The sequence below is a fragment of the Telopea speciosissima genome, chromosome 7, assembly GCF_018873765.1.
Source record: "Telopea speciosissima isolate NSW1024214 ecotype Mountain lineage chromosome 7, Tspe_v1, whole genome shotgun sequence".
Taxonomy (NCBI): Eukaryota; Viridiplantae; Streptophyta; class Magnoliopsida; order Proteales; family Proteaceae; genus Telopea; species Telopea speciosissima.
In genome coordinates, this window is record NC_057922.1 from 57,325,819 (window position 1) to 57,351,330 (window position 25,512).

General features: G+C 36.6%; 2 protein-coding genes and 1 non-coding gene across 3 annotated transcripts; 1 reads left to right on the forward strand and 2 right to left on the reverse strand.

Moving 5' to 3' along the window:
* Positions 1-757: 757 nt before the first annotated feature.
* On the reverse strand, positions 758-17,259 carry LOC122666778 (F-box protein PP2-B10-like). The gene is made up of 4 exons (XM_043862847.1): positions 16,912-17,259; positions 16,682-16,809; positions 16,120-16,586; positions 758-790 (listed from the first exon to the last, which is right to left on the reverse strand). Exons 1-4 carry the CDS (start codon positions 17,164-17,166, stop codon positions 765-767), a joined length of 876 nt encoding a protein of 291 aa, XP_043718782.1. The 5' UTR covers positions 17,167-17,259; the 3' UTR covers positions 758-764.
* LOC122666779 (phosphomannomutase-like) lies at positions 2,023-8,638 on the forward strand. Its single transcript, XM_043862848.1, has 12 exons — positions 2,023-2,173; positions 2,634-2,678; positions 2,820-2,886; positions 4,360-4,436; positions 4,959-4,994; positions 6,488-6,543; positions 6,627-6,726; positions 6,822-6,917; positions 7,021-7,110; positions 7,275-7,326; positions 8,374-8,471; positions 8,588-8,638. The coding sequence occupies exons 1-11, from the start codon at positions 2,084-2,086 to the stop codon at positions 8,442-8,444; spliced, it is 780 nt and encodes a 259-aa protein (XP_043718783.1). The 5' UTR covers positions 2,023-2,083; the 3' UTR covers positions 8,445-8,471; positions 8,588-8,638.
* Positions 12,364-12,445, reverse strand: TRNAS-GCU. Its single transcript has one exon. It is a non-coding gene; the product is annotated as a tRNA-Ser (tRNA).
* Positions 17,260-25,512: the final 8,253 nt, after the last annotated feature.

A 25,512-nucleotide genomic window follows, 5' to 3' on the forward strand; every position in this document is an offset into this window, starting at 1 on the left:
AGTAGAGTCACATCAAGCATAATAGATAGAGATGGGTCAGATTCGGTATGAAAATATTCGGTCCAGATTATGCTCTTTCTTGATTCTCTCTCAATCTTCTCATCTAGAAAAGAAGATACAGTTAGGGTTTCTGAATTTGTAGCATTGGATAATACTGTAATTTTGTCTCATTGTGGGTTTTTTGTTGGGTTTGCAGGCTTCATTTCCCATTATGTGATTCCAACTCATCTATGGCCGACGGCCTCTCCAAGTGATTTCTTCACCCACGTCGGAACTCGGAAGGTGGGTGTGGTTTGGTTCTGTGCAGGGTTTTTCATGTTTGGAAGGAGGAGGAAGAGGAGGGGGCTTTTCTAAAATAAAAAGCAAATGTCTACTTTACCCTCAATTTTTTAGCCTTATGAACACATGCTCATTAACTTGAGCGAAAAAAATGTTTTGGCCATAATCCATAATGAGTCTATTGTCATTTTGAGGGTGTTTTCATTTATTTTAAATAAAAACAAGTTCCAAAAGTGATACCAAACACATGAAAAAATGAAAAATTGTTAGAAAATAAAAATGAAAAATGATACCAAAAAAGCCCTAAATTAAATTTTCATATAACTCAAAAATAGAGGACTAATATTTTGTAAAATCCTTCTAAAAATTAGATTTCAACAAATAATATGATGTATTGACTGAAAAGTCTAATACATGGTGAGCCAATAAACTACAAAAATAAAATTTCAGAAATCTACTTTCTTGCAGCACTGTCCATATGAATATTAGGATAAAAAAACTGTGGAAGAAACTTTTTTTTTCTTCTAATAAAAGAATATGCATATCAGATTAACCATTTCATTTTTTGTGATGAAAAATAAAAGATTTTGGATATTTCAATCTAAATATCTATGTTTAATTGATTGAAAAGAAATGAAAATACTCTCATTGCCCATAACAATGTCCAATTAGATTATAAATTGAGCAATTACTATATGATGTGAGCAACACTGCTTTTCTTTGATAGAACTCTATTAATTGTCCAAAGTACCTAAGAAATAAAATAGAGAAGAATGATCTATCGGCTCACAGTTTGAGGAATTGGTATCGGCTCGGCCATTTCTTATCAGTATCTATGCAGACCGATGCTGATTCCTGACCAATCCATACCATAGATCGGTACGAAACAAAGGTAAAAATGTAAAAACATTTGATTTTTTGAAGAATACAGGGGTTAATCTGTCCAATCCAGATACGGACCGATCCGGATCGATATCGGTTGAGATTGATATAATACCGATTCCTAAAACCCCAGTCCGGGTTCGTGCAGTCTTTTAGTATTCAAATTCTTGGACGGGTCGATCATAGGTCTATATTCGGTTTAGCCAGGTTGAAGCAATCCGACCAAACCGGACTTCAATTCCTGAGATGGATAAATAGATAATCACTGAATTGAGAACAGATTTTATTATGAATTTAGTTTATGCAAGCCTCCCGGGAAGTGGGAACTCCCTGGCTTTTTCATTAGATCTACAAACCATTTCTCTGGATTTCAGCGCAGAGAAGTCTATCAAATAACTGGGAAGCATTTAACTCCAACTTATTTGATTGCTCACAACATTTTTGCAGGTAATTCGTTCTTCAATTCTTTTTCCTTTGACCAGTTCTTTGTTAACAATTCTTAAACTCTTAATGTAGATCTCTATCTGGTATTAGTTCACAACTCAATTCATGTTTTCTCTTATCCGACTTGGATTTCCTTGTTTTATTCTTTTATTGTCCTCTGATCTGCATTGCTAACGATTCCGATTCTCAGAAACTACTCTGTTTTTAATCAATTGGTAGATCGTCTGAATTGTTCAATTAATTGGACATAATGCTTTCGAATGAAAGCATTGGTTTGGTGCGTGGGAAACAAAATGAACTGAGTTGATCCTTTGTCTCCAAGTTCGCATGCAGTAATGCAATATCATTGGTTAATTCTGGACTTGGCCAAACTTGTTGATCCCGCTGATTTCAGATGCATATCTGTTAACGTTTTGAGCTGTTGCACGCCAACTGTTTGACGATATTATTTTAGCAGCTAAATAGTTCTGTCGTGTTGATGTCAGGATTTATTATAACAATGGCTAGGAGGAAGACAGGTTTGATTGCTTTATTTGATGTCGATGGAACACTTACTGCTCCAAGAAAGGTATGATTTTTTATGTTTGTTTTCTTTGTAAGCAGTCATGTGACTTGATCCATATGACAGATTGCAATTTAATTTTCTTCTGGATATCAATCACAATTAAGTATAACCTATATGCTGATCTTTGGATCTTGATGAGGGATCAAAACTACATATGATCTATCTCAGTTGTGTTCATGAACACGACTGAAATTCAACCCCTCCTGGCTTATACAGTCCAATTGTCTGAATACTGACTTGGGCTGGTGAATCAAACAGATGCAAAAATTGACCAGTTTTTTTTTATTGGTGTTAGTTACTAACTGGAACACTACCTATTAAAAGGGGGTGCAAAACCACCGTCTTTTCGTAACTGGTTTTTGCTACCTCATCATTTGGGCTAGGCCAAGCTGTTTTGAATAGTTTTGCCCATTTTTTTTATAAATGTACTGAATATTGGTTAATTTATCTCACTCACTCCCAGGTAGCGACTCCAAAGTTGTTAGATTTCATGCGGAAACTTCGGGAGGTACTCAATTGATATAATCTTTCATTCAAAAAGAATTACCATGATATAATGATTCCTTGTGCTGTATTTGGATTCTTTTTGTGAACATCATTGTTGAGTACATCCCATTCTCAAGTGCTAACAGCTTTCTTTTGATGGCAGGTTGTTACAGTTGGTGTTGTTGGAGGATCAGATCTTGTTAAGATATCAGAGCAGCTTGGCAAGACAGGTCAGAATACTAGGGCTTGGATTTTCATGTGTATGTAAATTATTGAGAAGGAATACAGAATATTAGAATATTTATTTTGGAACTCATATTTTCTTTAGATTTTTTTTTATTGGTTCTCATATTTTCCTACAACCAATTGAGTTTGGTTTCGCATTTAAAGCTTCATTTCCCATGTCAACACAAAGCAAAATTTTCACTGTTTTTTTACTTAAAAAGCTTTTGATTTTGTTTTTCTTTTACCCATTAACATTGCTTTCTGGAAGTATAAAATATGAAGTAACAAGCACTTTATCTTGTTTGTGTTGTTACTGTTACTATTACTTTTTAATTATTGTTAGATAACTAATGGGGAGAATGAATGTACCTCTAACAGAGGTGTGACCTATTGTTGCCTCTGTCAGCTTTGTTTGCCCCCCTTCTTTCTTTTTTTTTTGGAGGGAGGAGGAAGGTGTTGAGGGACATTCCTGTGGATTATGCACTATTACCATCTTATGCTGTCCCCCCCCCCCCCCCTCAAAAAAATCTTAGATATTAATTTCTCAAACCTTGTAAATGGTGACAAGAATTTTTGAATCAAGTGAAACCTCAAGTCAATAAAATATATGTATTACAGCTTTGGGAGGCTTTTGAAGGCCTGATCTCTTGCAGTACTTTATAAGATTTTAATTTGGAGAAAGAAAGAGGAAAGATTTCACCTCTTTGGACTGAAATTTCATAAATGTCCTCAGGGGAGAAGATTGGATGGCAAGTAAGTGTCTTATTATTTATCTTCGATGGATGAACAATACAGAATTTAGCTTCCTCATAACCATTTGTCAAATTTATGATTGAATCTAATCAAGCATCACTTGACACAAAATGGGAAATTTGCATTGAATATCTGTAAAAGAAAATAATGAACATAAATATATGAAGAGGGAAAAAAAAAGGGCGTACCCAGTGCACGAGGCTACCGCCACTGCAGGGTCTGGGGAGGGTCATAATGTATGAAGAGGAAAGATTGGAAATAAGGAGGGGCCCAAGTCATCCATATTTTGTTTACCACTGTCCAACTTTTACTTGAAATGTCATCTGATTCATAACACTTGAAATTTTGTTTTCAGAAACAGTTATAAGATTGGCATTTACCATAAACTAGCATGGCGCACTTTCCCTTTAATTCTTCTTCAATTATATGATTTATTGTTTTGATCAAATAGAACCGAGATTGAACTAGGGGTAGGATTCATTCAATTCATACCCTGAGATTTAGTTTTGCCAAGTCCTGTGACGTTTTCTCTACTTCACACAGTCAACATAGTTAAACTTAACTTCATAGCCTGTGGCATCCTTCTTTTTTTTGTGTGTGTGTGTGTGATAGTTCTTGACAGATCTTCAGATAAATACTTAACCATTGATGCTACTACCTTTTACATCTAAACCTTATGAATATATCTTGTAATGCAGTTATTTATTCTGATGAATCTCTTGCAGTTATTGATGACTATGATTATGTGTTTTCTGAAAATGGTCTTGTGGCTCACAAAGATGGGAAGCTTATTGGTAGTCAGGTACTGTATCCTAGTTAATAGCAAGAAATATTTGTAGTGAAGTTCTAAAGCTAGTTATCAGACTTATAAAACTGTTCTGCCAGACAATTTGCACAGTATGGAACTAATTTATATGGGAACCATGCCACATTTTCAACAGCATACCTTTGAAGCCTGCTTCATAAGTATAAATTACCCATACTCATGGAACATCTAAACCATTTGTGCTGATTGTGTGGCAGGATTTTATCCCATAATTAATTAAATGCTTAACCATCCTTTCTGGTGGAACTCTTCTGCAAGGCCTATCACATGTAAGTTTAACATGGCGTAGCACAGCTCCAGTCAGCAACTATGCAAAATGGATAAAAGTTGGATAGTGGGAACAAAAATTGGTGATGCAGTTTTAATTTTAGTTTTCTGGGTCCAGTTAATAATATTGATTCCTCTTGACTAAAGCTAGAATTCTTCATGATGCAACCTGCTTTCTTATGTATTTACTCCGAGAACTATCCTTGTAATTGGATTCCTTTTGTACTGCAGAGCTTAAAGTCATTCCTTGGAGAAGAAAAACTAAAGGTGAGGCCCTTGCTTTGCTTCCTGCAGGCAGACTTTTTACTATTTGTAAATGGAGGAAAAGGTACCCTCTTAGGGGAACAATAAGTGGGTATATGATGCATGCACGGTGTGGTGGGAAGAGAAAATAGAAAGATATAAAATAGGGGCATAGAGATAAGAGATAAATCAGGAAATTGATATAATTTGGCTTTATGGACAAAGCCATGACATCTTGGCTTAATTGAGGAAGCATGCCTCCTTTTTTAAGAGAAATTATAGAAATCCTTTTGTCATTCAATGTCTACCTTCCCTTCTTCTTTAGGCCTATTTATATGGCTTTCAAATAGTTACAAGTAGTTACATATAAATGGTTATCCACGTACATCACTACTAATGTAACCACCCATACAACTCCCCATTTAACTACGTCAACTACTAGACAACTACACTCAATAAATATACCCATTACCTGCATGATAGAATTCCCAACGTACACTTAAACAAAAAGAATGCATGCAACGCCATGCTTATAACAATCCATCCCCCTTAAAACTAGTCCTTGTGTCCAAAGACAAATAAAAGCCAGTGAGCCCGCGCTATCATGAAGAAGAAATCCATCAATTGAAAATTGCATTCGTGCTCTTTGCAGAAGGTGAAGCCCATGTGGACGGAGAAACTCCTTCGAGAACAACCCGTACGAGCTTCCACCACCATTGGCTCCACTTTGTCTGGCTCTGATACCACTTGATGCATGCACGGGTGAAGGGAAGAGATAAAATAGGGAAAAGGATAGAATATGGCTTATGGACGAAGTCATGAGGCCCATGATGTCTTGGCGTAATTGAGGAAGCTTGCCTCCTTCTCCAAGAGAAATTATAGGAATCCTTTTGTCATTCAAAGTCTACCTTCCCTTCCTCTTTAGGCCTATTTATATTGCTTTCAAATAGTTACAAGTAGTTACATATAACTGGTTAACCATGTACATCACTACTAAGTTAACCGCCTGGTCCGCCCATCCAACTCCCCATTTCCCCATTTAACTACGCTAACTACTAGATGACTACACCCATTAACTACACGATAGAATGCCCTACATACACTTAAACAACTGGCTTGCATGCAAAGCCATGCATGTAACAGTCTACAAATTGCACATTTGAACACTTGTTTAGGTGCAACCAATGAAAGTTAAAATGCAAAGATTGGCCCATCAATTGATCATGACCATCCAACCTACCATTCTCTTGACGTCACATAATCACAATCAATTCTGAGGAAAAATGTCAAACAGATGGTTCAGTCAACTGGTTGGGACACTAGGGATGTCCAAGATTCCATGAAGATGAATGATCTATTCGGTTGCATGTATACAATGTGCAGATATTCCTTGCGCAGGTAACTATTAGTGTCCCCTGAGAAGGTACCTAGATTCCTCTTTGTAACTGCAGTTCTGTGAATGATTGCAAACTTGTGCTTGAATTTATTGTCATCATCGTTTATTTTGATCAATGCAGGAATTCATTAATTTTACACTTCATTATATTGCAGACTTGGATATCCCAATAAAGAGGTTAGTGAAAATTGAAAAATCTTTCTTTGTGCAAGTCAAGTCAAGTTTAAAATAATATTTTCATTTTTGATTAACTTTTCCAGGGGAACATTCATTGAGTTTCGGAGTGGGATGCTTAATGTATCACCAATAGGGAGAAATTGCAGTCAAGAAGAGCGGGTTGAGTTTGAAAAGTATGACAAGGTATATACACCTTACATGATCCTCCTTTTTTTTCATTAGAAGAAATCTTGTCATCAGGTGATTGAATCCATACTTATGGACCATAATATATTCAGGTGCGCAGTATACGGTCAAAAATGGTTTCTGTGCTCAGAGAGAAGTTTGCTCACCTCAATCTGACATACTCCATTGGAGGACAGATAAGTTTCGATGTGAGTGAATGTTGATCTTGGTTCCTGCATCTGTGGTTCTTGAATAATTGATGGACATGGAAAGAAAATATGAACAATTTAATCAGAAAAGTTAATATGACAGGTATTCCCCAATGGATGGGACAAAACATTCTGCTTAAGATACCTTGATGATTTTCAGGAAATTCACTTCTTTGGGGACAAAACTTACGAGGTGAGACAAATATGACTATCTTTATTCTTGAGTTATGCACTTCTGGTTGAAGGTGTCATGATGTTTGCTTGTTCCCATTTCATTCTATTCATACTTTTCTGGTAACATTCTTTCAACTTAAGAACTTAAGTTATTTATTTGCTTTTGTTTATTTATTTTCGCAGGGAGGAAATGACTATGAAATTTATGAATCTGACCAAACAATGGGTCACACAGGTTAGCTCTCATATGAATCATCCTAATTGATATATTTTTTAATGTTTTCTCTTCCACATGAAGGGTAACATGGCCCTATGGACTTCCGAGTTTTCCTCTAATTGCTAGGCTTTTTCATATTCTGAAATGCTAGACCTAGAATTCTTACTTTCTGGAACACATATTTGTAGAACAATCTGTGCATGTATTTCTGTCTGGTAAAGGAGGTTTGAGTTGTCACAGGAATGATTTGAGTCAAGAATAACACGAACTTAGTCAAACGCGATTAATTTGCGCCACAGTTTATTTTGCCAGATTTATGGTTCTAAGCTGGCCAATGCCAACTTCCAACAATCACCATAATTTGAACAGACAGACAAACCTCCAACTATCAGTATGTCTTGAAACCCAATCATCTGCCCAGAAAACCTAAGAACATTGACTCTTACTTGAACCTACAAATTCTCTAGTTGGCATGTACAGAATCTCTCTCTCCTCCACAGTACCTTTGCTTCTTTGATTGTCAGAAGTTCCTTGGTGAGATATATAGTGAATGATCTACTTTCTTGTGCTTTGAAACTCAAATATTTCATTTTTGAATATTACTTATAAATCTAAGCAGGAATTGTTTTATAAAATGGGAAGTGCCTACTCAATCACTTTGCTTCTAAAATCGAATGCTACCATCAAATGCCTTCTTATTTTGCAAATGGAAGAAAAATTCAAGTAGATAAAAAAAACATACAATGATTATAACTATTAACTACTGTGGCCACATCATGTTTGTGAGATGAAACACCCAAAAGTGAAATATCAGGGCTAATCACTGTAGGAGTAGCTTCTCTTGAAGTGAATTTCATCATAAAAATGACCCGAGTGTACACTGTAATATTGAATTCCTGTAACTAGAGATTAGAATAATCAGTAGCCTACTGTTAAAACTTGAAAGTTGCATCTTTATTTTGGTTTTTTTACTCCTCATCCCCCCCCCCACCCCCCCAAAAAAAGAAAGAGTTTTGTGCGGAATTTAATTACATGGTTTTTATTTATTTATTTATTTTTTTGCAGTCACCAGTCCTGAGGACACGGTAGAGCAGTGTACAGCTCTTTTCCTTGCAGAACAAGTTGGAGATCTCTGAGCTAATGTGACTTTTCTGTGCTCAGTCCGTGTTTTTTTTTTTTTTTTGTTTGTTGAAAGTGTAATCACACAAACCACACACCAATCCCAAAAGGTTAATCGACTTTAAGGACCGTGGAATGGCGGATATATGTGCTTAGTCCGTGTTGTTACAATACTTGAACTGGTGAAACTGAAACCTATATCAATTTAAATCTGTATCAATTCAAAAACTTGTATCTCTATTATTTTAGCAGAGAAATTAGAAAAGGAAAATAAAATTGCAGCTTAGGCTCTCTTTGATATCATATTTCATTTTCATTTTGGCCTATTTTTAAAAAAAAAAATCATTACTAAAAACCATTTTGATCAAAAATGAAAAATTGTTTGGTAACTACTAAACATAATAGGTTGTAGAATAAAAAATAAGTTTGGTAACTACCTATGTGTAAATAATTTTTATTACATTTTTTAACAAATGGGTGAAGAAATTCTCTAATCACCTATCTTCTTTCCCAAATCAACTCTAAACAGTAAAATTGAAGAGAACCAGAGTTCCTAAATCAACATCACATGTTGCTTCAACGAAATCAACATCACATGTTCTTCTTCAACGACTGTGGTATGCCTAGGACATATTGGATCAATTATCTTCTTATTAATGGTCCACTGTTTGTCCCACACCATGAGATTGAGATTGAGATGGGTTCTAGTGGGTTGAAGGATCAGAGATGGGTAAAAGGGTTAGGAGGTAGGAGAGGGTCAAGGATAAAAGGGGGGCTTAAACCTACTTGAGCCGCGCAAGACTATTGGAACCCAACGACCACCACCACCGATCATAACCCTGAGTCCCTTGGGCGGAGCTGCTAGCTACCTAGGTCCTTCAGTCGCAACACCACGGAAAAGGGGGGGAATGTTAGCGAGAGAGACGTTGCCACTTTTCCTTCAGTCGCAACACCATGGAAATTCTATGTTTCAAAAAATGAACAAAATCAGAGTTCTCGTTGCAGGAAGAAGAAGGAAGAGGAGGGACTTGCCTTTCAATTTTAACGACCAAATGTCTATTTTACCCCTCATTTTGGGACTTAGGAGCACATGCTCATTAAAGAGCAAAAAATGAAGGAAAAAATGTTTTTGGTCATAATCCATAATAGACTCGTGAGTCTATTATCATTTTGGGAGTGTTTTTACTTATTTTAAATAAAAACAAGTTTAAAAAATGATACCAAACACATGAAAATTTGTCAGAAAATGAAAATGAAAAATGATACCAAAGAGAGCCTTAGTTTGTTTTTTGTTTTTTTTTTGTTTGTAAAGCACTTTATTTAGAAAACGTGAAAGCTCATGGCTGTAGGACACATAAATTCATTAGCAATGGATCGAAAATAGGCAACACCATCGTGCACATTACCAATAGGGCCTTCCTTGCCAAGGAGTCAGCACAATTGTTAATTTCCCTTGGATCAGAACAGAAGATACAACTTTCAAAACAAGAAGATAGATGTATAGCATCCTCCAAGATGGTACGCAAAGAGAGTGGTGAAGAGTGCAACCCTCCTTGCAAATATGAGATTATACTCTCGTTATTCGATTCAATAATAATCCGATCGTAACCTTCAGAAACTTCTTCAAGTAAAGAATGTTGAATTGCCAAAGCCTCACCCAAAGCAATATCACCAAAGTACGCTAGAATCAATACCACGTGAAGAGGATGACCAATACAGTCACAGCAGATTATTTCAATACCACATGCAAACTCATTTAAAGGTAAAGATGCATTACAATTTATTTTCACCTGGCCTATACTTGGCGTACTCTAAGATACTGAATTTGTTGAAGCAACAAGTAATGAAATCTGATGTGTATCAGAGGCAGTTTGGGATTTCATACAATCTCTAAAAAATCCAAGAGAGAAGATCGGATAACTTCTTGAGGAGTCCATCTACTTCACCCAAAAACATCAATACAATCTTTCCATAAAATCCAACATATGGAGGTACAATGTGAAACCACTTCCCATTTGGTCACCTTGTCCGAAGATGGTATAGAATGTCATGCTTGAATCCATTGGGACAAAGAGGGATCCTTACATGAGAACTTCCAAACCATACAGCCCGTGCAAAAGGACATTTAAGTAGAATATGAGAGATTCTCTTCACATTAACACAATAGTGGTATCCACTATCAATATTGACATAACGGTGTCGCACGGCATCGGCTGTGGTAACACCTGAAGCGTAAGATCTCCACAAAAAACGCTAAATCTTTGGTAAAGTAATTGAATACCAAATTTTCTTCCAAACACCAGATGGAATATTTGATCAATTAAGAACGAGTGCGAGAAGTAGATGCAGCTAAGAACCTACCATCAGTTTTTTGTGAAGAGAACATGTGATACGTATTTTTCACTGAAAAACACCAATTCTTTGAAGCCATCCATTCAAGCTTGTCAAAGTTTGGAAATAAAGGAAGTTGGATCTGTAATTTATTAACCACATCTGAAGGACAAATTAAAGTGTCTAGTAGATCTATATTCCACTTCATATTTTTATGGTCAATAAGATCACTCACCATATAAAAGGGGCAAAAATCAGGGCTTTGTCTTAGTACCTTATAGAATTTATTGGAAGGCACCCAATGATCTGTCCAAATGTCAACTGATTGCCAATCTCCAATACGCCAACATAATCCTTGGTTTAGCACCATGATCCTTTCTAAAATACGTCTCTAGCCCCAACTTGGAATATTACCTTCCTTCGCATTTAGTAAGGAACAATGCAGATAATAAATAGATTTTAAGAAACAAGCAAGCAAACCATTATTATCGGACCATGCATAAACACCAAGCAATCTTGGATAAGAGAGCACTATTATGTACAGAAGGATCACGGAAATCCAATCCACCTGACTCCTTCATTTGGCAAAATTGATCCCAAGAAATTCAATGCATCTTTGGTTTCCCATTTGTCTAACCCCAAAAGAAATTTGATACCACCTGCCTCAAATGATTATGATAGGAAACCGATAGTTTGACGTACGTACTAGCATAATTAGACATAAAAAAGACAATTGACCGTAGCAAAACCTGCTTTCCAGTGTGAGCGAGAAGCTTGGACTTCCATCCTTGAAGCTTGTTATCTACTTTACCACACTATTTTTTCCTTGGAAGGTATAAAAGTAACTTTGCCTAGATTTGGTTATAGTGGATGAATGCACATACCAAGGTTGGACTGTAATTGTGAATATATCCCCCACATGCCCAACTCCAAATTCAAGTTCTTGGTTTTAGTTCTCTAGTGGATAAGATTTTGATATCATTAATAAAAAAGTTTTAAATTTGGGGAAAAAGAATGTTGTTTGGTCACGTGGTTCTTGCGCCCAGACATAGGAGCATGCAAAATTATCATCCAACCCCTCCTTAAATAAAAAATATTATCTGTCTTGATACCCCCGTGCGGACTCTCATTGGCCACTGCACTAGTGCAAGGGCTACAATGCTACACGATCAAGCAGCGATCTCTTACCCTAAAATTTATTATGAGTACAGAGATCAATGACATGTTGAATGAGATTGCTGTTCTAGTAAGGCTCCATCTGTTTCCATGTAAAAAGGCATAAAAAAAACATCTTGTAAAATAGGATCATTCAATGACCAAGGGAGAAGATCAGGCGAATGAAGCCAAGAAGAAGAAGGGTGACCCTGGTTCCAAGCTTAGCTTCTTTTCTTTCAATCTCCCCCCCCCCCCCCCAAATCTCTGGGCCGTAGAAGATCTGAATCCCTCTTGCGTTTTCAGACGGCAACAACTACAATATATATATATATTCATCCCAAAAAAAAAACTACAATACATACGGCCTTAAGGGGGGAGGAGTGGCTCTCAATGCAAGGGCCATGAGAGTATATTTATGGTTAATGAAGAAAAAAAATAAAAATATTAATTCGTCGCCTGAGAGATTCGAACTCTCGCGGGGAAACCCCATGTACTTAGCAGGCACACGCCTTAACCACTCGGCCAAAGCGACTATTTATATTTAATAATACTTAAAAATAAATTATATCCTAAACTAATTTACGAAGGGAACATATAATTTAGTATGATCGGCGAATGATGGGTTTGCTTGGTTTTGTAACGATCCATGTTTGAATGAAATATCTTCAAAGATAGCAGGGAATTGCGTTGAGCTTTGAGACTAACAAGTGTGAGCTGACTAAGCCCATCACCACCCCCTACGCCCAGCTTTCCTACTTTTTAGAAAGCCAAGTCAAGAGTGGCTACCTGGATGGTTATGGATCGTCTGTGGTCTAGGGTTGAGTGATCATCATGCTGCGTTCAAATCAAAGGTTGTAACGTAGAATTAATACCAATCCAATAGTTAATAGATGGTGACAATTCAAAATTTTAAATTGTTGTTCAGAATTAAAAAAATGTCAGACCACTACCAACCATTGGATCGGCATTAATTCCATGTGGTGGCCTGTGAGTTGAGCATAGTACGATAGCCGCTCAACTCTAAGCCACAGAGGATCCAAATCCTTAACGTGAGACATACAAGGAGGCCACGCTCAAGGAACAAAATCCTCTGCAGTGCCCTAATCTTGCGATGCACTGCAGTGGGGGCTTGAGAACTCAACATGTAGAAGATGCGACATCAAATAGTGCCGAGCTCAAGAAGAAAGACAAAAAAAAAATTTCTAGCATCAAATTCACACCATTGGATGAAACTTCTTCCACGTGTTAAGCTCCCAGGATCGCACTATAATGCAACGCCAGATGCCCTCACTACAGAGGATTTTAATCCCACACTCAACCGGCTATGGCTCCGAATTAACCTCCGTTCAACTAGGATAGTTTGGTATGACGTCTCTGGTATTACCACAAACTTCTTCTACATATATATCATTGTTGGGACTTGCGAGTTGAACTTCCTAAATGGATGATGATGGAAGGAATTGGAATTTACGCATTCCAAAATTGATTCTAAAACGTTGATCTTTAGATTATTTTATTCTGTGTTTTGTATCTTTGGAATACTCTTTCTATAACAACGAGAAAAGTTCTCTCTTGGGGAGTGACTAAGAAAGAGGTAACTAGAGCAAAGTCCGGTGAATCTTCACGTATGTGAATGTACTTGAACAATTCATAGTCGTTTAGATGGAATATTCTCACAGATTGGATTCTATTTGAACGATTATAAATCGTTCACGTACGCTTACGTACATGAAAATTCCCCGCTCACCCAAGGGAGAGTGGTCAAGGTGGGAATGGGATAATGACCCAACATGTAGATCAATTGTTTATAACATAAGATGATGATGATGATGTTATATAAAAAGAAAGAAGCATCGAGTCATTGACCGCAATAATACGCTGTCTTCCATACCATTACACAACTTGCAATCAGTTTGAATGGGAATTTCAATTTTCAAGGACATTTGGGGCAAGCTACCGATGGGATGGAGAAATCTATGATTATTGAAGACAACTTTGTTGGCTTTCTATACGAAAAAAGAAAAATTTTGGGGGGTTCATCTTGCTGGAGAGGTGTTCTATGCGATGCAGATGTATTTAATTAAATTTTAGATTTTCAAGTTTGGTTTTGCTTGAGGAACTTGTCATGGAGGATGCGTCTCTTCTCTAATACAAAGTTATGGTCAAAAATATAAAATATTTGGACTATTCAACACCTTTTGCATTGCTTAGTTTTATAGGGAAAATGTTCCTACACCAGACTGAACCATCCATCTATCTAGAATTATTATTATTTTATTCTTATTATACGTAATTCATAATGCCCTCTGCATCTTTTTTATATCTATTCTAAGACACTCAAATGTAAGAAATTTTCAAGGTCATTTTATGGGCTTAATTAATTATTAGGCCCAATCTTTAGATGGGGATCTTAATACATGGGTTGGTTTAAACATGTCACCCGGTTTATAAAGATGAACTAATCTAACTCATTGTGGAAGTGAGTTTGGGTTTTAGGATACAATTATCAATATTAATAAGGAGGGTCCCTACAGTCACGATCATTCACTTTCTCTTTTCTCCCATAAGAAAAAGTATTCTCTTGGTGTGAAGAATGAGAGACTGTCGAAGATCCCTTCAAGACTTAATCCATCAAGGGCAACGATACAAGGATTATTCTATTGTTCTTCATCAACATAATAGGTGCAAAGTACATTAAATCTTCCCTCTATTTATCTTCATTAATGGTTGTGTTATAGGTTGATATGAGATATTATGGTTAGGATTTTTCATTGTTCAAACCTAAAGCGATCTGTTCAACCTAATTAATTCTAACATCAAATCCATAAGCAAAGGATTCTCCATACACCGTAACTGAAGGGAAGCTGCCACTCAATTTTTATGTTATGTTACTTCCGTTTCATTTTCATATTAGCGAGTTTTTTCCTTACAAAAAAAACACATGATTGTTATGATGCCGAAGTATAGTTTTTCATCAACGAGGAGGAAGGGTAGGAAATCAAAACGTCTTGTAAAGGAATTTTAATGAGGAGATAGAGTGTGGGATCCACAGGTTGGATATGAGTGGGCTTGTGCAAATATGTGCACAATGGCATAGTAATCTTATTCTCTTCATTTTATTAATAAAAAATAGGAGTGCTGTCTTTTGTGCCGCAGCGCAGGCTACGCCCAGATACATGGGGGTGAACGCAATGACCACCATGCCCCCCTGAGTGACAGGCCCATGTGTTTGGACGCAGCCTACGCTACGACACAGAGAACATTCTCCTTATAAAATATTCTCTTACGTTTCTCTCGTAAGAGAAAAGAACAAGATATTAAGCAAACTATTTCATTAGGCAAAAGTTTTCCTTCACGCTTAGAAAAGGAATTCTTTGGTGAGATCACCTCATGATTGGACTATACGATTATTGTCAACTCCAGCCCACAACCTATTGTTCATGGTCGCAAATGCAGAGATTGCATGGGCATATATGAATAGTCCAAAAATAGAAGGATGTATGAAAATACATAGGAGTGTAATTGATTGTATTAGGTCCTAAAATTTAACATGCGGCTAATCTAATCAACTTATTTATCCAATGATCGAAATTATCAATCATCTTACCCCGTGGCTACAATTGGTGGCCACCGAGATAAACTTATTAGGTCAACCCATCTTAATCAACTTTTGTGTAAATATAGGTTCAGTTAATTTCATTAGAAACTTCTTTTTTTTGTTTTTTTTTTGGGATGGGATTCCATTAGAAACTTGACCATCACCAGCTAGCACTATGACTACATCTTTCACATCTCAACCCCAATTAAATATAGGATTTTCTTATTGACACCCTTTACCACAATTCTGTTTTTCCAACAAAGATATTAAGTTACTATTATGACGACATACAGATGTTTTTAGGTAATAAAAAATAGAACCAAGTTTTTCTTCCTTCCAAGGTGAATAGGATCTCAATCACCGTGGGGCAGGAGAGGATAGAAAAAGATATCGAGAGGAGGCTTTCAAAACATACAAAAACCCTAGGATGGTGGGTGAACCATCCTTTATGCGTACAAAAAAACTTGATGCTAAAAATTATGTAAATTCAAAGATTTTGTACTCGGAATCCAAAATCGAAATCGATCCCAAAAACCCTAGAATCGACCCTCAAATTCGAAAACCAGATATATACTTGCAGAATCTTAATTACAGTGATTGTTTCAAACATTTGGGCCGAATCTCAATTCCTTGGACAATTAGTCCTCCTTTAAGGTGATGACCCTTAACTTCCTTCAAACTCATCTTCACCTCTCCTCCATCAACCCCATCATTGAAAAACTCCCCTAGCTCAACCTCCATCCATCCATCACTTCTTTCACGAGGAACATGCTCTTCTTCCTCTTTACCAACCCTTGATGACCTCAATACTTGAATTCGATGCAAAAAATAAAGCTGCTCTAATGACCGTTTCTGTTCATTACCAAAACGTAGGTGAGCTCTGCCTCTCTTCCATTGATTGCTACTGGTTTGGATTGATGTCTCAGATGGAAGTGTATCAAGCCCATAAGCACGTTCCGCAAATTTCACTATCAGATAAGCTGCATAATTCGTCTTGGGAGATAACATGGAAGCAGCGATCTTCCCCTGTATTTCTAACCACCAGATAGTCCGGAGCTCTGCCACTTCTAAGAAACTGTACATTTGAAACCAATTAAACAATCAAATTGTGAAATTAAGAACAAAATTGAATCTTAATGAAGGGAATTGGAGACAGAAAAGGATTTGAACCTTGATTGAGAATGCTGAGGTAGACATTTCCAACTCCAGTATAATGGATTGCTCCCCCAAGTAATCGAAAGTTCTCTTGCTAACAAAGTATAGCATTTCCTGCAAGTTGATTTCTCTAGCCAGAAAATCTGCCATTGACATCAATATATTTGATTACATTGGAGCCACAGTGGGGAGGAAATTAAGAACAGCAAAAACTGAAGTAGGAAAAAGTCTAGTTAGGGTTTTACCTTTTTGCCACCGTCGAGCAGAACTGGATTACAGAGATTGAAGTAGAGTTGTTTCTTAGAAGAAAATGGAATTGAAAATACAGATCTGGAGAGGATTTCTAGAAAATCAGAAGGTATAAACTTCTCCCACACAGAATCAGATTCCGAAGCTGATTGAAAGAAAGAAGAAACCAAAGCCAATCTACAAGCATCTCGAGGAGACGTCAATGATATAACGTAGGACAAACAATCTTCTGGCAATGAATCGAACTCCATTAGATCAGATCTTCAAACAGAACATAAAAAAACTTGAAAGAATGTTAATTACCTGATCGAGCTTTGTAATTTCTTGTGTTTCTTTCCATCAATCCACCGCTACTATTTGTATGTGATGGGAAGCTGATCTTGATGGAGGGAGTATGTCTGTGTTGCTTCCTATGGCAATCAAATGACGACATTTCTATAGAATTGATCAGAAAAAATGACGACATTTTATCGACGACCCGTGCACATCTTAGTTAGTCTCGGTTCGGACCATGGATTTAGTACACAGTATCGGTGTTACCACTGATATACGATACTGATACACGTCAATCCGATTCTTAAGTCAAAAAAAAAAAAAAAAAAATTCTTGAGAAAAACTATCTTGTATTGTATCTATCAATCAATCCATCCATATTAGTCAGATATTGATATCAGTCACAGTCGATGTCATGATCGATCAATACTGATAAAATCAGCTGATACGTCTGATTTGATACCGATAGATACCGATTCTTAAAACCATGCTCTGAATATCACCCTGATAATAATAATAAAAGGGGGAGTCTCACCGAAAATAAAAAGATGCCCACATTAGGCTTTGCATTTTGTTGCGCTACCTAAGTTAGGCTGTGCTAATTACTAAAAAAGGAAAAAAAAAATTTTAAACAGTTCACATTACCCTACACATGGCCTACACATGTATGGTTAGTTGGCTAGATTCTAGAATGGATCACAAACCAAATCTGAGTGCGAATTTTTGCTGGACCATCTATCTATCTATATGTGTACGCATTGCTTGCGGTTAGGCGATAACTTGTATTTTTGTTTCGGTATGTTAAGGGTAAGGGTCTAAAATTCGGGTTTCGATTAGGTTTCGATTAGTTAGAAATTGAGTTCGTTTCGGTTTCGATCATATCTTGATCGAAACCTGAGACTTTTTCTAGATTAATTTGGACCTTGGTTTCGCGGTCCAGAAGTTGTTTTTTTGCCCTGATTCTTGTTGTGTAACCTATTTTTGACATTTTAAACCTAATCCATGCATTAGTTTCACATAGAGAACACTAAAAATAATACTTGTGGTTTTAATCCAAGTTTGATATTGTATATTGTTCTTGGACCTGGTATCGAATAAGGTTTCACGAGAACATAATTTCTTCAATACGAACAAATCTAAGATTGCTTAAATTTGATTTATAATGAATGTGTTATGTTTTGGTCAAACTTAATTTGATGTGCGTGAATGCTATTTAAAATCGTTCTGAATGAAAATATATTTTTAAATATCAAAACCAGTGAATGTATCGCACTTTTGGTTTTTAACAATGTTTTATCATATTAAGATTTATGAAGTTTTTAACTTTCAGAAAACCTCAGCATTAGAAAGTTGAAAATTTCTCCTACCGCAAAAAATCCAGTTTTTGTTCTTAAACTGAGGGATTGACTTTTTATCCTTTTGGAATTTGATTTTTTTAACTATTTTTATTGGATTCAAATAGGGGGTATTTGTTTATTTATGAATAATATCTTAAGTAAATGAAATACCAATATAAAACATTTATGGTCGAAACATGTTGAAATCATCGAGTTCTGATCGTGGATTTTTTAAAATCACCCTTCAACTCGTCTCGAAAACCTACGAAACCGAGTTAACTCGATGGTTTCGATCGAGTTCTTCTTTCATGGTTGGGGATATCATGTCTTGTATTTCATCGCTTGGGCTTGTGGGATAATTTTGAAAGGTCGTTAAGAGGGAAGTGGGTATATGGATATGTCAGTAAATTGTTCCTATATGAGGTTACTATGATTTTGTCATGAGAATTCTCTATAATCCGAGAGGATGAGCGATTGTAATCCTATTCTCTATTGCTAGTGAAGAAGATTTCATCTCACTATGGGCATAAGCAAAATTCTCGAACCATGTAAATCTTTGCATTGGATGATTGTTTGTTGGAAATTTTTATTCATTTCTGCATCATTATAGATTTTAGTTTCTACACTATAAATACCTGTTGTTGTCGGAAAGTCTTCTAATAAAGTGTGCGATTTGCACAAATGGAAAAAGCACATAAGAGATCCAGAACGGACTCCGAGGAGGGATTCTCCGATGCCTAAGTCAGTCCGGTGAATAAATGAATTGTGTCAGAAAGAGGTACCAAGAGAGCAGTAAGTCAAAAAAAATCTCTTTACCTAGGTCTCCCCTTGAGTTTATTGTACCTGCATGGTTATCGAGGCGGTTGAAGGCTTCATCCTTCCAAGTTGTCAGTACGTGGTAGTGATGGTACGGTTCCCTTTCCTGATTTCACGGATATTTACACTGGTTCGTGCCTCAAGTCGGTTGTGTGGTCTTCAAAGGCACATGTTGTTTTTGCGTGTCACTCCGATTTGTTGACAAGTGGTCTTTTGGTACTCTTCCATGTGTCACTCTTTCATTGGTTGGTTATTTTCAAGCGTGTCAATATGTAAATCCTTTTGCTTCTAGAAATGTCCCTCAAGAGACTCTGAATAATAGTGCATGTGGACATGTATCCGTGCCGAACTCCATGAATGGTTCCTGAACATGGTTATCATGGGTCACTTTCCAACATGAACTCCATCAGATGATCAGAAACGTGCTTTCTTTTGTGTGTGTGTGTGTATGTTGTTATTGTCATAGTAGTTCCATAAACATGCTCCAACTAATTGTCAACTATTGAGTACACAAACAATTGGCAAATTTTCAAATTTATAAATTTGAATCGGTGGAATCATTTTAATTATTTGAATTAGAATCAACTGAATCGTTTTCAATTATGCCTGATCCTCTAAACCTTTTCTGAATTGATCATGAATGCATTTTAATCTTCATTTTTGTCATTTCATTCTTTTACTCATTAAAATAACAAAAAATATATATATATGAAACTTCCTCTTATAACTAGATGTACAAAATTTTTGAATGCCCCTTTACCAAAAAAACCAAAATTTTTGAATAATTCTTTTTTTTTTTTTTTAAATTGTTTCTCTTTCCTAATTCTATTTTTGAGGATCAGCCAATAATGACCGATTCCAATTTGATTCGAATGGATAAGTTCTTTATTGAAAATAGAATCAAATGTATCTAACATTTCTGTGTGTATTAAACTTGGAACAACCTAAAAATATCTTTAGGATGCTTATTGAGATCACATTTTACCCCACATTATTTTTACTTTTCCTACATTTATTGGTGTTGTATTCTTCTTCATTATCCCCAACATATGTGAAAATAAATGTATTTTTACAAATGCATCTTTTTCTGAAAACAGCCTTTTTGTTATGCAAGGGTAAGGCTGTGTACATTATAATCCTCCCAGACCCCGTAGTGGTAGGTGCCTCGTGCACTGGGTACACCCTTTACCTTTTTTTTTTTTTTTTATTTCTATGTGTAACTACACAAATATATATATAATTAATACTATTCCATTATTTATAATTATGATTGCCAAAAATTATTGTTTCCAGGCAAGAAATTAAAGTTAATATTTTTCATCCATGCAAATTAAGGGCCTCTTTGATATCATTTTTCATTTTATTTATGGCCTATTTAAAAAATTCATTAATAAAAATTATTTTTGATATAAAAATGAAAAACTATTTGGTAGCTACTAGACATAAAAGAAAATAGAATGGGAACCGTTTGATAACTACCTATGTGTAAATAATTTTCATAACATTTTTTAGGTGGTGAGTGAAGAGATTCTCTCTTCACCCATCTTCTTCCCCAAATCAGCTCTAGTAGAATTTCGGATTGTTATCATTGGATATAACTCCAGTAAATTTTGGACCCTCCACCATCTTTCTGACCGCTACGAACCACCTTCAAATCTCTTCATTTCTTCAGCATCGGATTCTCCAAAGCTTCACAAGCGAGAAGGAAAACCCTAACCAGCAATAACTTTAGCTTTGACGTTCTTCTGAGTTCTGATAGACTTGCTGGTGAAGTTTCTTAAGCATATATCCGTCAAATCACAACTCTGTAAAACCCTGTCTCAGCGTTGGCTCTCTGAGATAAAACTCAAAACCAGAAACCCACAACGAAAAGCTCGAAACAACAGCAGAACAATAGAGCCTTCAATAAGCGGACAACGACACAGCGTAGCTCGATCGATGAGGTTTCCCTCTACGATTCTTCAAAATGAAGCCAAAGACACAATTCAAAGAAGAATAGTAACCGATCCGAGCTTGAAACACGAGAAAAGTAGCACTTTGCAAAAGTGATACCAAACACATGAAAAAATAAAAAATGATACCAAAGAGGCCCTAACCTAGTTTAAAACTTTAAATAAGAAAAACCCTCGTGAGTTTTGTTTGGTGCAAAGACCCCCATGACTTCCCCCCACTCCTTGCATGTGAAGGGAAAAGGGGGAAAAAACCTTCATGACAATGCAACAAATTAAATTAGATGGTGTAATCTTCTTTTATTTGTCCCTTATCTTATTATCAAAATTTATTTAAAGAGTTAAAAATGTGCACCCTTGTTGAGAAAATCTTATTGTAACTTAGGTTGGTGAAACAACAAGGTTACAATTTCTATTTCACCAACCTTGCTTACAACAAGAATTTTTTAATAAAATAAAATTTAAAACTGAAATGCATGTTGTCTCATGCCAAGTAAGTGAGGCCCAAATTTCATTGACGGAAAGGCCCAACATCCCTTTCTCATTCCTAGCTCTTGGGTTCAACCGAACCCCTACTCTATAAAAACAAATAAGAAGAAAAAAGACTGAAAACTGAAACTTATGAAATAGACCATATAAGTACGGCCCTACCCCACCCCTTGAGTGTTGCACCCAAAAAAGAGAAGGGTAGGCGGATAAGGTCATTTTCTGACAGATGACCAATACATTGCAACCCTCTTCCTGTTTAACAATATCGATTGGCTGTTTGATATGTCAAGTGGTAGAATTTGGATTAGAAATTTTTCTTTTTTTCTATTGTTTTTTTTTTTAGATAAATAATCAAATAGTATAGGAGAAAGTTTCCCGTCAGCAATAATGAAAAAGACAATCTCCTCATCCACCATGATGTGACCTTATAATTGAACTCCTGGAGAGTTGGTATCATCATTAAACTACCATCAATATTGTACATTGTCGAAAGTTCCGTTTTCCAATCCAATCCAACGCTCAGATGTTGTGACTGAAGATTCTTTCTTCACCGTGGGTTAAGAAAAACTCAATCCAGTAATACATTTTTCGGCAAAAAGGATGAAGCTCTAGTAAGATATTTGTGGAATTCCATTACATCACCCCATTGTTGGGATCCGACTCCTCTCTAGGGAGCACAGCACCCAGGGAGTGCCTGGGGGCATCCAAGGGTTGGGCTGTGCTCCACACATCTCGGCACACACCTAGAGATGTGTGCGACACAGCCCAATGGCTGGATGCTCCCTGGACGTGCTGGGCTCCCTGGAGAGGAGCTCAATCCATTTTTGCTGCATAGCATGCCAACTAGGAAAATTTGAATCATTGAATGGAAAGAGGGCATCATTTCTTGATCATGTGTCAAATTTGTAACTAATTCAACCCTACAAAGGTCCCAAATTGATCAAAGTAGGGATGCACTTTTTTGGGGGTCTAAGGAGGGATGCAATTTGGATTTAAAAAAAATGAAAGCTAGTGTTGTGATGAAGCTCACAATGCCAGTTGAAGAGTAAGGTTTGAATCCTATTGTCATCATCTTTTCATCTGCATATTTGTTGTTTGAGAAAAAGAAGCCAATGAAAAGAATTTAATTTTCATTGGAATTTTGCTTGATGCTGGCATGTCTATTACTTTTAGTAGTGGTAGAGTAACATTGTCTGTTAACTCCTTTTATTTTGGATGTGCTTATAATTTGAATGGTATGTTTAGGTTGAGTTTAGCTAATGAGACAATAAACCAGGTTAACCATAATTCACTTGATCCCAAAATACTACATTGTAGGTTAGGACATGTGAACTATAGGAAAATGCTCAACCTAGCTAAAACTCATAATTTACCATTAGACACTTCAATTAGATTTAACAGATGTGAAGTGTGTGCTCAAACCAAAATAACTAGAAAACCGTTCAGACCGGTTTCTAGGAGCACTCAACTTCTTGAACTTATACATTCTGACATTTGTGACTTTAAAAGCTACACAACTAGAGGAGGTCGGAAGTATTTGATAACATTTATAGACGATTTTTCTAGATATTATCATTTATACCTGTTAAAATCTAAAGATGAAGCTTTTGAAAAATTTAAAATTTTCAAGAAAAGGGTAGAAAATCAGTTGAACTTGAAAATTAAAAGATTTAGAAGTGATAGGGAGGAGAATACAAATTGACAGAGTTCAAGGAATTCCGTGCCTCTGCAGCATAATCCTTGAAACTATCTGCTCCTTACTCACCTCAATCAAATGGCATAGCGAAAGAAAGAACAGGACGTTAACGAGAGATGTTAAACTCCATGTTATTGAACGGTGGTATGCCCTCTTACTATTGGGGAGAAGCAGTGTTGATCGCAAATCACATTCTAAATAGACTACCACATTCAAAACCGACTTCTACACCTTATGAACTATGGCATAATCATCCCTGTAGATATGACACTCTTAAGGTTTGGGGCTGTATAGCTTATGTTAGGATACAAGACCCTAGGAGACCTAAGGTGGGAACTAGAACAAACACTTGTGTATATCTAGGTTGTGCGGAAATGATCTTTGCAGACCGATTTTTGGATCTATCAACCAATGTGGTGATAGAATCTAGGGATGCTATATTCTTTGAGGATAAATTCCTTAGAGATAAAGGCCTCGACCTTGCCTGGTTTGGTCAAGTGGTTACGAGAATCACCTTTGGAATCGAACCAATTGTTTCTCGGCACTACTCCCACAATGCTCCTTAAATCAGAATCTAGAAGAGTATCTACTAGAGATCGAGTACCCAAGAATTTTGGTGAGGATTTTGTGACCTACCATTTAGAGGCTGATCCATCCACCTATAAGGAAGCGATGAGATCTAGGGACTCCCTGTTATGGAAAGAAGCCATTGATGAGGAAATGAGCTCTTTAATGCAGAATGAGACCTGGCACCTTGTTGATCTGCCTAGAGGGGCCAAGACAATAGGGTGTATGTGGGTACTGAAGAAGAAACTTAATCCGGATGGGTCTATAGCCAGGTACAAAGCACGATTAGTAGCTAAGGGCTATAAACAGGTGAGAGTGATAGATTATTTTGACATCTACTCCCCGGTCTGTCATTTGGCAACAATAAGGATTCTTCTTGCCATAGCATCTATTGAGCACTATGTTGTGCATCAAATGGATGTAAAAACGGCTTTCCTTAATGGAGATCTAACAGAAGAAATCTACATGAACCAACCTGAAGGGTTTGTCATGGAAGGTTATGAAAAAAGAGTTTGTAAATTAAACAAATCTCTCTATGGTCTTAAACAAGCACCTAAATTGTGGCATGAGAAGTTTGACAAGACAGTAAAGAGCCTTGGTTTTCAAACCAGCAACTTGGATAAGTGCCTTTATTTTTTGTCTGAGTCAAACAAGGTCGCGATTATTTGCTTGTATGTAGACGGCATGTTGATTCTAGGTTTTGATCTCTCTGTAGTGAGTGACATTAAAGAAACCCTGTCCAAAGAATTCGACATGAAAGATCTTGGTGTGGTAGACACCATTCTTGGAATGAGAGTAAGCTTCAGTGAGCAAGGGATCACCCTTCGTCAGACTCATTACATTGAGAAGCTACTTTCTAGTTGGGGATACAGTGATTGTAAACCGATTGAGACACCCTATGACTACAACAAACGGTTGAAACCTAACACAGGTGACACCATGAATCAGTTAGATTATTCTAAACTGATTGGTAGTCTCATGTATGTAATGAGTTGCACTAGGCCAGACATAGCCTTTACGGTAGGCATGCTGAGTCGTTTCACTAGTAATCCTGGAAAAGAGCATTGGGATGCCCTATCGAGGCTGATGAGATACCTTAAGGGTACTCAAGGTTATGCTTTATGTTATAATGGACATCCTCCAACTTTGGAAGGATATTCGATGCATCTTGGTGCTCGATTTGGGAGACAAGCAGATCCACCCGGTGGTTATGTATTTACACTAGGAGGAGCAGTGTAGCATGGAAATCCAAAAGACAGACTAGTATTGTTCTGTCATCTATGAAATTGAAACTTTATGCTCTAGCTTCTGCGGAGATGAAGCAGAGTGGATAAAGGATCCGATCATGGATATTCCATTGAGGAGTTTTAAGTTAAACTCTATATCTATATTCTGTGATAATCAAGCAACCAAGACGATTGTGAATAACTCACTCTTTAATGGTAAGAGGAGACACATCAAACAGGCTAT